An 11,546-nucleotide genomic window follows, 5' to 3' on the forward strand; every position below is an offset into this window, starting at 1 on the left:
GACAGCTGTATGCTTTGTTCTTTTTTCTTTGTAAATGCAGTTCATGTTCCATCTTAGAAGGTCTCCATTCCTTCAAGTCTTCAACAACAGCCCTGACGAGTCTTCGTATTATCGGCACCACTTTGCCCGGCAGGACCTCACCCAGTCCCTCATCATGATCCAGCCCATCCTGTATTCCTACTCCTTCCACGGGCCCCCAGAGGTAAGGGCCCTGGGCACTAGGAATCGCCTGATACGGAGTGCTTTTACTCTAGCAAGTTCACTCTTAGAGCAAAACCATAAGAGAGAAATCTTTGAGTCTTTATAGTAATTTAGCAGCATTTCTGAGTATTAAAAAAAAATAACGTGCATAGGAAAAAGTCACAGGATGCATAAAATTAGAAAGCAGTCCAGATGTTCATTATTAGGGAAGTTAAGTAACCAGAAGTATTCACAAAGTTTATGTAACAGAATAAAAAGTAAGTCCTTATGTTAGATTAAAGATGATTTTTAAAAAGCCGCCAGGAATGAAAAACTATAAAGAAATAAACCACAATGTCAATATTTGTTGTTCTTTAGTAGAAATTTTCAGATTTTCCTTAATGAGTTTAAGTTTACTTTTATTATTGAAATAAAAGTCATAAATATATTTTTAAGTGAACTTTAAAACTGGTATTAAAGGATGTTCTTTTTCATGTAGGCATTGTAGTTCTCTGTCATCTACTGCAGTAGATTTGCGAGAAATGTGTCTCTGATAGAATTTATTTCTAGTACAAAACAAAATTTGGAATTATTTCTGGTTCCTAGAGCAGAAGATAACATTCATCTTGTTTCCCAGTTGATGAGAGATTATTTAAATCTCTTTTTTGAACAAAGTTGAAACCTAGAGCTGCCCGGTTGGAGCAGAAAGTGGGAACTTGGCACGAAGAGGGGGTGAACCTCCCTGCGGTGTATATTCGGCCCTGCAGCTGCCCGGGGGGCTAGGGGGCTGGTTGGCTCTGGGTGGGGGTTGGCCCCGGGCCGGGGACTGGCAAGTGGCCATGTGGGCACCAAGGGAAGACCCATGCCGTTCTCTCCCTGTGTTGCAGCCCGTGCTCCTGGACAGCAGCAGCATTCTTGCTGACAGAATTCTGCTCATGGACACTTTCTTCCAAATTGTCATTTATCTTGGTGAGGTAAGACCTTGGTTATGGTATTTGTATACTTAATAATTAAAAAAAAAATAATAATTTCAATATTACTTGCTATAAGTAAATTTCAGGTGGTCCTTTTACATTTAAAAAATTTTTTTATACAATTTTTAAAGGTTACTTTTCTCACGTTGTTAAGCATATCCTTAAGCTCTATCCTGCCCCTTCCTCCTCCCACCGGTAACTGCTAGCTTGTTCCCTAGATCTTTGTGTCTGTTTCTCTTTTGTTATGCTCACTAATTTGTTGTATTTTTCAGATTCCACTTATAAGTGAGCTGATTCAGTATTTATCTTTCTCTCTCTGACTTATTTCACTAGCATAATGCCCTCCACGTCTATCCATGTTATTGCAAATGACAAAATTTTGTTCTTTTTTTAGGGCTGAGTAGTATTCTGTTGTGTATATACCCCATGTTTTCTTTATCCATTCTTCTGTTGATGGACACTTAGGTTGCTTCCATATCTGGGCAGTTGTAAGAAGTGTGCTATGAACATTGGGGTGCACATATCTTTTGAATTAGTGTGTTTGTTCTTTCAGATATATGCCCAGGAATGGTCATATATGATAGTTCTATCTTTAGTTTTCTGAGAAACCACCATAGTTTTTTTTAGGTGGTCCTTTTAAATCACTATGATTTATTGCTTTCTGAGTTTTCAGACAAAATCAGTTTACTTTTTCTCAGTGAACTTTTTATATTCACACTGTCCTTTCAGAGTTGCATTAGAGTCACTAGTAAACACCGCTGAGTTTGGGACTAGAGTGTTTATCTGAGATAACATGGCCCAGTGAACCTTATGCCAGGTCTGTGGTTCCCAAGGATGGCTGTGGATGGTGTTCATTTCTTTCTCAGAGAGGTTTGTGCCCTAAGGAAAGGAGGGATTCCTCAAAAGAAAATCCTCTATGTTCAAGGATGTTTTCTTTTTTTCTATTATATATTGATACATTCTTTACCTTCAGTTCATTTCTTTTTAACAACTGACTTGACTGTCTGGTGTCTGTACATTACAAGTGATTTCAAATGTCCTGCAAGGAAGAAATGGTTTTCTAATACTAACAGGTGTTTTATAACCTGAGACTTTTTTCAGATGGGAGTATCCTGGTCAGATCTACTTGGGTCCCCTCTGCAACTCATCTTTCCTGACTTAAGACCTTGTCACTAGAAACAGGTCCTGGGTGGAGTGTTAGAATGTCAGGGCCATCCTAAGACTGTCATTACAGCATCTCCACAACAAGTTGTGATTTGTCTGTTTGCTGCAGACCATCGCCCAGTGGCGGAAGGCAGGCTACCAGGACATGCCCGAGTATGAAAACTTCAAGCACCTCCTACAGGCACCTCTGGATGACGCACAGGAGATCCTGCAGGCGCGGTTCCCGATGCCGCGGTACATCCACACGGAGCATGGGGGCAGCCAGGTGAGCCAGCTTGGCCTGCTGCTCTGCTGGCCTCGTGCACGATGCCTCCTGAAGGCTCTAAATCCACACAGCCTGGTCAGTATTACGTGGTGACCAAAATCAACAGGCAGGGCAGCTTCCAAATATGACTTCTTTCTAAATGAGTGGTCAGAATATTCTGGTTTGGAAAGGAGAGGATTACCAGAGTAAAATACACCTCGTGTTTCAGGAGCCCAGTGAATGGAGAGCCTTGGGCATAAACTGAACAAACGGGTTCCCATGTGGTAAAAAAGCTTCTAATTTAACCAAAAAAAAAAAGTAAGACCTTTTTTTCCTGTTAAACTAATACTAATGCCATTTTTAATCTTTAAATCTACTTTTTTTTTTTTTTAAGGCTCGATTTCTTTTGTCCAAAGTGAATCCGTCTCAGACACACAATAACCTGTATGCTTGGGGACAGGTGAGTAACTGTCAGGAATTTGAGGAGGGGCCAGGCTACTTTTTTAAAATTTTGCTTTTAAATTCTACAAATTTGGAGGATTCTCTGGCGGTACAGTGGTTAGGATTTGGTGCTTTCACTGCCACGGCCCAGGGTTCGAGCCCTGCCCTAGAACTAAGATCCTGCAAGCCACATGGTGTGCCCAAAAAAAAAAAACTCAAAGTGAGAAAATTAAATGCTACAGATTGAATCCCTTTTGGCCCAGAGATAGTAATTTGGGTATTTTGCTTGGAAGAAAACTTTGAATAATATAGGAATTTTCCATTACTAACATTTTCAGTTTATAAGGTTTAAGTTACCCGAGAAAATGGTCAGAAATAATAATTCATCACTTTTGATTACACACCATTCTGAGTAGCCTGATGAAGCCTCACACCTTCCTGTTCTCTCCCACCTGTGTTCTCTTTGTCTGGTGTATCCACACTGTCCACACCACCTGCCTGTTAACACCTGTATAGGAAAACCTTAGTATATGCATGGTTCCATTCTACCCGTGTGTGGTTTCAGGCAGTGGAGTCATGGAACCTGTCCACTGTGGATAAGGGGGGGACTGGAGTCTACTGTGTAGGCTGGAGGCAGGATACATGTGGATCCTCTTCGGCAGTGCACAGTGGAGTCCACTGGGATCAGGCCAAAGGACTGGACGCTGACCTGTGACCTCCATGTGCTCCACTCAGAAACACGTAGCATCTCCCCCAGCCCTGCGCTTCCTGCTCTGTCTGCCCTCTGCTCCTGCTCACCACTTCTCACATCTCTTCACTTCTCAGCACCGGCTTCCTTCTTTATTTGATTATTCCCAGCATTTATGTCTCCCTCAAATGAATCTTGTTTTTCATTGTACATTCTTAGAGAATTCTTGGGGGTGGTAATTGTAAAATTTATATGCAGTTGTAAGAAATAACACAGAGAGATCCCCTATACCTTAACCCAGTTCCCCCAGTGGTAACATCTTGCAGAGCTGTAACAATATCATAACCAGGACATTGATGAGGTCAAGATACGCATTTCCATCACCACAAGGATCTCTTGTGTTGCCTTTTATAGTGACACTCACGTCCTTCCTGCCTCCACCCTTTCCCCAACACCTGGCAGCTCATCTTCTGGTTTCCATTTCTGTAATTTTCTCATGAAAAAGGTTCCACAGGGAACTATATTTAACATCCTGTAATAAACCATGATGGAAAAGACTGTGAAAAATAATATATTTACATATGTATATATAGCTGAATCACTTAGCTGTATAGCAGAAACTATTGCGAATCAGTGAACATATATGAAACCTCTTGGGGGATTGGCCTTTCTCCCCTCAGCATGCTTATCTAGAGATCCAGGTGGTTGGATGTGTGGATAATTTGCTCCTTTATTGGTTGAGTAGTGTTCCATGGTGTAGACATACTGCAGTTTATCATTCACCCATGAAGGACAGCTGTGGTGTTCACAGTTTCTGGCCATAAGGAATAAAGCTGCCGTAAACATTCTTGTACAAGTTTCTTGAACATAAGTCTTCATTTCTCTGCAATAAATGCCTAGGAGTTCATTAGTTGAGTTGGCTGATAGTTAAACAGTTGTTAAAGAAACTGCCATACTCTTTTTCCAGAGTGACTGTCTCCTTTTATATCCCCAGCTGCAATGTATGAAGCATCGTCTCTCTCTCCTTGTCTGCATATGATGTTGTCATTATTCTTATTTTAGCTGTTCTGACAGATGTGAGTGGTATAACATTGTGGTTTTGATTTACATTTTCCTAATAGCTAGTGATGTTGAACATCTTTTTTGGTGCTTTCTCATCTGTGTGTCTTCAGTGAAGTCTGTGTCTTTTGTCTATGTTTTAATTGGATTTTTTTTTTTAAACGATTGAGTTTTGAGAGTTATATATTCTTGATGCTAGTCTTTTGTCATATTCATTCTTTGCATATATTTTCTCTCTCTTCTGGTTTGTGTATACATTCTCTTCACAGGGTCTTTGCAAAGCAAAAGTTATTTCTGTGAAGTGCATTGTTTTTAAAAAATGGATTGTGTTTTTGATGTCAGGAAATCTTTGTCTTACTCTAGATTCCAAATATCTCCTATGACTTTTTTACTTTAAATTTGCATTTCAGTCTGTGATCCATTTTGAGTTAATTTTTGTATGAGATGGGAGGCTTAGGTTTATTTTTTGTTTATAGGTGTCCGATTGTTTCAGTACCATTACTTGAAAAGGCTACCTTTCTTCCACTTATTGCTTTTGCATCTGTGTCAGAGATTATTTGGGCATATTTGTGTGAGTTCACTTCTGGGGCTTCTGTTCTGTCCTGTTGACCTGTGTTTGTCTCACTACTAGCACCATACAGTCTTGGTTATCGTAGCTGCATAGTAAGTTTTGAAATCAGGTAGATTGGTTTCTGTCACTTTTTTTTTTCAAAACTGCCTTAACTATTCTGATTTCTTTGCATTTCCATATGAGTTGTACAATAATCTTGTATCTATCTTTTAAAAATCTTGCTGGAAGTTTGGTAAGAATTGCATTGAACCTCTCTGTCAATTTGGGGAGAGTTGGCACCTTTATTGAGCTTTCCTATCTGAACTCAGTATGTCTCTCCATTTATTGAGTCTGTTTTTATTTCTTTCATCAGTTTTTGTTGTTTTTTTTTTTCTTGAGTGACTCTTAGTGATACTGTATTTTTAATTTCAGTGTCCAGTTGTTCATTGCTAGTACAGGTCTTTAACTTACTGTGGGATTACACGTGAATAAATGCATCATAAGTTGAAATTGCATTTAATACACCTAACCTGCCAAACATCATAGTTTAACCTGGCCTACCTTAAATATGCTAAGAGCACTTACATCAGCCTATAGTGAGGCAAAACCATCTAACACAAAACATATTTTATAATAACACAAAACGTATTGAGTATCTCATGTAACTTATTAAATACTGAACTGAAAGTGAAAAGCAGAGCAGTTGTCTGGGTCAGAATGGTTGTAAGTGTCTTGGTTGTTCACCCATGTGATCAGTGTGGCTGACTGGGAGCTGCCCAGCATCACAGGAGACTGGGGCTGTGTATCATTAGCCTGGAAAGAGACCAAAACTCAAAATGTAAAATGTGGTGTATGATTTCTACTGAATGAGTATTGCTTTTACGCCATCATAAAGTCAAAGAATCATAAGTAAGCAACCATAACATGAAGTTATTTTTGTAGACTTGTGTCCTTTGACCTTCCTGAGTCACTTGCTACTTTTGAGAGTTTTTTGGTAGATTCCTTGGGATTTTTTACAGACTTCTGCAAGTAGGAGCAGTTTATTTCTTCCTTTCCAATCTGAATACCTGTTATTTCCTTTTCTTGTCCTCTTATATATTTTCTGGGTCATTGATTTCTGCTCTAATCTTTATTTTCTTCTGCTTGCTGTGGTTTTATATCCTTCATTTTCTAGGTTCTTGAGGTAGGAGTTTATTGATTTGAGACTTTTCTCTTCTTCACTATATGCATTTAGTGCTTCTAAATCCCTTTGCAGCACTGCTTTTGCTATGTCACACAAGTTTTGATTGTTGTATTCTTGTTTTCATTCAGTTTGATACATTTTAAAAAATTTCCTTTGAGAGTTCTTTTTTGACTTTTGGATTATAAGTGTTGTTTAGTTTCCGGAGATTTCCTTTTTGTCTTTAGTTATTGATTTTATTTTGATTCCATTGTGGTTAAACCATATACCTTGCATTATTTCACTTTTAAAAAACTTGATGGTTTGTTTCATGGCCCAGGATGTGGCCTGTTTGGCCTCTGTGTGCCATGGTCACTTGATGGGGTCTTCTGCTGTTGGATGGATTTACAGATTGTTCTACAATGTCAGCTAGGTCCTGTTAGTTGATGGTGATGTTGAATTCTTGCATACCCCTGCTGATTATCTGTATAGTTCCAGAAGTTTTTGAGAGAGGATGTTAACGTTTCTTACTCCTAATGGTGAGTTTGTTGCTCTTTTGAATTCTGTCATGTGGGAGCCAGCCCTGGAGGAGTCCTGAGAATTACACAGAGGATGAAGTAAGAGAGCATGCGCTCACAACTGTGTAGTGGCAGGGATGGCCAGGTCCGAGTGGATCAGGGAGGGTTTTGTGAGGAAACTATGCTTCACTTGAAAAAATTAGTTAGCTCTGTAGGGGATGGGGATGGGTGGCAGGAATATTCTTGGCAGAGGGACAGCACTTCTAGTTTCCTGAGGGGAAAGTCCCTAATTCATGGATTCTAGTCAGCTTTTAAGATACCTGCCAGTAAACCCTTGTCATTTTATTTCAGGAAACGGGAGCGCCCATCCTCACTGATGATGTTAGCCTGCAGGTGTTCATGGACCATCTGAAGAAGCTGGCTGTCTCCAGTGCTTGTTGAGCTAAGGATATAGGCAGGAAATGGAAGAAAACACTGTCACTTTGTGTTCACAATTTTTTATAAAGGCTTAACATTCCTTTTACTTTGCTGGTGGATTTTAATAAATAATCAAAGGAAGTGTTAGTAACTCTTTAGATTTTAATTTATTTGTATTCCTTATCTGTGCCCTTTTCTTACTCCATAAAATTATAAGGTCATAAACATTTTCGTATTGGTAGAGGTTTATATGCTTTTTATATCCTAACTTTTAGAGCCTGTATAAAATCAGAGCTAATGTATTTTGGCAGCGTGCTTACATGAAAATCATAATGATCAGAAAGGAAATAAATCTGAAGAAAGCACTGGTTAAAATAATGCTAATACATATTTTATTTCTGAAGTCTCTGTGTAAGTCTTGAGTATGTTTTATGTAAATTCTCCAACAAGTAATTCCTGAACTTAATCTTCATTTACTGTCCAAATATTAACAGATAAGGAAACGTAAGAAATATGTGCAGCTGTTGAAGCCAAGTGGTCTGGAGTCGCATTGTCCCTCCCTCACCTGAGATACAGAGAACAGATTGGTGGTTACCAGTGGAGGAGGGATGGGGAAGGGTGAAATGGATTAAGTGGGGGTCTGTTGTCCTGTGATGGAGGGAAACAAGGGACTGTGGTAGTGAGGTCACTGCAATGCATACAGAACTTGAATTATAATGTACATGTGAAACATGTTATAAACCATTGTTACCTCAATTATAAAAATTCCAGCTATTCCAGCCAGTGGAGTTCATTCTTGTTGTGAGGTTATGTCCCCTTTTAACATAGGCCCCCAGTGGCTAAGATGGTAAAGAATCTGCTTAGGATGCAGGAGACCTGGGTTTGATCCCTGGGTCCAGAAGATCCCCTGGAGGAGGGCATGGTAACCCACTCCGGTATTCTTGCCTGGAGAATCCCATAGACAGAAGAGCCTGGAGGGCTACACAGTCCATGGGGTCGCAAAGAGTCAGAGATGACTGAGCAACTCTCACACAACTTCTATGACAACTGTCATCCAGGAATTTCTTTTGTTGGACTCCTCTGTTAATTTCCAGGAGTAATAAGGACCTAATCTATGGCACAGATTAGCTATAGCATCTATAGCACATCTATAAGAACGTAATCTATTGAGAAACTCTACTCAATACTCTGTAATGACCTATATGGGAAAGAATCTAAAAAAGAGGGGATCTATGTATATGTAAACTGATTCACTTTGCTGTACACCGGAAACATAACCGCACTGTAAATCAACTATATTCTGATAAAAATAAGAAGTGCCAGGGGATTTCCTTGGCAGTCCAGTAATTAAGGTTCAGCTTCCAGTGCAGGGGTTTTGGATTCATATCTGGTCAGGAAATTAAGATCCCACAAGCTAAGGGGTCCAAAAAAACGGGGGGGGGGACCCCAAAACAAGTGCCAAGCCTCTGTAAGGCATGCGGTTACAATTATGCAAGCTCCAATACTTTGGCCACCTGATGCAAATAACTAACTCATTGGAAAAGACCCTGATGCTGGGAAAGATTGAAGGCAGGATGAGAAGGGGACGACAGAGGATGAGATGGTTGGATGGCATCATCGAATGAATGGACTTGGGTGTCTGAGCAAGGTCCGGAAGTTGGTGATGGGCAGGGAAGCCTGGCGTGCTGCTGTCCACGGGGTCGCAAAGAGTCGGATACGACTGAGCGACTGAACTGAGAGGTCTGCTTGAGAGATGCTGTCATAGGGCCCCGTTACGTGGATGGCAAGGTCGTGGGTTCCAGGCAAAAGACGGAAGTCCCGAGCCCAGCACCACACCTCCTGAGTTCTTTCCGGGCGGGACGTCGGTACTACACGCCCCAGGATGCACCGGGGCCAGCGCCGGAAGCGGCTGTCCAGAGCGGCTTTTCGTTGGAGGCAGCGGCGGTGACGCGAGACTGGAAGGCCCGCCTTCACCCGAGACTCGGAGGAGTGGGGTCTACGCGGCGGCGTCATGCGGCCGGCACAAGCTCTTAGTTGGTACCGGCGGATGTCAGTCGTTTACGGACTGGGCGCCTGGACCCTGCTGGGCTCCTTGATTTTCTTGAGTCAGAAAAAGAGCAAGCAGCCAGGTACGGCTCTCGGGCAGGACCTTAGCAGACGCGCGGCCTTGCGTGGGCCGTGTCCGGGCGGTTAGCGGAAGTGGCTTCGCGGTGCCGCTTCCCCAGGTTTATTCTAAGGAGCGCCGGGGCGACTGCTTAGAGCTGCTCGGTATCATGGAACCATGCAGGAAAAGGCCTTTTAGAGTCTTTTTCCCCGACCCTGCGGAGTTACTGAATGAGGCCATCCCTGTCCTCAGAATTTGAAGAATCTGCGAGGTTCCCGGTGAAATGGCAAAAGACACTAGAGGGTGGTTTAAAGAGGCGATGCTCCTATAGCATCAGTCCTCTTCCCATTCAGCGAGCAAACGATTTCAGGAGTTGGACCTGCCGAAGAGTATTGAAATCTTCCCAATAGATTCCCAAAAGAGGAAATACTCCAGCTTTCAGAAATGGGCTGTAAATCTAGTTTCCTCCAGAGTAGGGGTTGCCTGGGGCTGAAGGCGAGAGTTGGTGGGGAGCGACTGCTAAAAAAATCAGGGTTTTCTTTTTTGTGTCTGATATTCTTAACTTTATTTAGTGCTGATTGCACAGATCTGAAAAGACTGAATTATATATTTTAAGTGAGTTAAATGTGTATATGAAGAATATATTTCAGTAAAGCTTTTAATGTAAAAACTGTGCTGATGATTTCGTTTGGTGTTGAAAATTACCAGTGGCCTGAAAGTACACACATCCAGTATTGAGCGTTTTAAAACATTTATCTCTGTAGTGGTCATTAAAAAAAAAAACAAACACGTTTATTTATTGACTGCGGGTGTCTTGGTTGTGGCATGTGGGATCTAGTTCCCTGATTAGAGATTGAAATGGGACCCCTGCATTGGGAACTCCGAGTCTTACCATCTAGACTACCAGGGAAGTTCCCTGTAGTGGTCATTTTTTAAAAAAATTATTTAAAAAATTTCTTTTAACAGAAAATGGTGTCAGGAATCTGATGGGGCGGGGTAATTCTTACCTTAATTTATTTAATTTTCAAGACTCTACTAATAATTCTAATGACTGCTGTATAGTTAAAATTAGTGATCAACTATAATAAAAAAAGATAAAAGTTAATGATGCAGATGTTCCTTTTTTTTTTTTTTCTTCTTTAAGGTGATAAAGTAGAACAAAAGGATGCCTCAAGAAACGAACTATCTGAGCCCCCAAAAGGCTTTTATGTGGAAACGATTGTCACATATAGAGAAGATTTTGTTCCGGTTACTGCCAGGATCATCAACTATTTGAAATCATGGACTAGTGGCCCTGGACCAAAATCATGATTGACTGCTAAACTCTGAAAACAGAACTTTGGTTCAGCATATACATTTGAGAGATAGCTTGATTTCCACTTTCCATTTGTGAAAAGTGAATACATTTAAGTTTGCTGTAAAATAAAAAAATAGGCAATAAATATCCCCTTGAAGAAAAGTAAATTGCATATTCAGCAGGTGTCCTTCTGTATTCACAGGAGTGAAAGATTGAAGTGAAATATCATACTGAACTTTGTAAACTTGGTTTTCTGAAATTAGTTGATGTAACTTTATACTTCTTTCATGTTGCTGTCAAACAGAGCTTTTGTGGTCCCTTTAAGATTAGGTTTGGGAAACCGCCTTGTTTACTTTGGGACTTAGAGCAGCCCTTTGTGCACTATGTGGGTGCTTGGTAAGTGTATTATGAATTGGGTCGTAACTCCTGGATTCAGTAGACTCCCTCTGTTCTTTAGGAGCAGCACAGATACCCTCATCCTTTCAGCTGATGTGGATTAAATCCCAGCAGTGGCTACTAGTATTCTAGAGATGGGGGTACAGAGTGAGGACAGCAGGGTCCCTGCCCTCTAGTGCTGCAGGGTTCTCTCCACTGGTCTCCATTGGGTACAAGTGACAAACCCATGTAAATGCACCTAAATCAGAAGGAGATGTATATGAAATATGTGTATGGACATGGAATTCCCCGGCAGTCCAATGGTTAGGACTTGGAACTTTCACTGCTGGGGATCCAGGTTCAGTCCTTGGTTGGG

At 41.0% G+C, this 11,546-nt stretch overlaps 1 protein-coding gene across 2 annotated transcripts in view; it reads left to right on the forward strand.

Annotated features, from left to right (window-relative positions):
* Positions 1-10,962, forward strand: part of SEC23B (SEC23 homolog B, COPII coat complex component) — a 33,293-nt gene extending 22,331 nt beyond the window's left edge. For both annotated transcript variants that reach the window (XM_043479519.1, XM_043479518.1), the window contains exons 16-21: positions 41-202; positions 1,068-1,154; positions 2,428-2,583; positions 2,957-3,022; positions 7,329-9,523; positions 10,643-10,962. In XM_043479519.1, coding sequence (XP_043335454.1) covers positions 41-202; positions 1,068-1,154; positions 2,428-2,583; positions 2,957-3,022; positions 7,329-7,418 — 561 coding nt within the window. In that variant the 3' untranslated portion in view covers positions 7,419-9,523; positions 10,643-10,962. The remainder of the gene's footprint in view (positions 1-40; positions 203-1,067; positions 1,155-2,427; positions 2,584-2,956; positions 3,023-7,328; positions 9,524-10,642) is intronic.
* The last annotated feature ends 584 nt before the right edge of the window (positions 10,963-11,546 follow it).

Source organism: Cervus canadensis, chromosome 10 (assembly GCF_019320065.1).
Source record: "Cervus canadensis isolate Bull #8, Minnesota chromosome 10, ASM1932006v1, whole genome shotgun sequence".
NCBI lineage: Eukaryota > Metazoa > Chordata > Mammalia > Artiodactyla > Cervidae > Cervus > Cervus canadensis.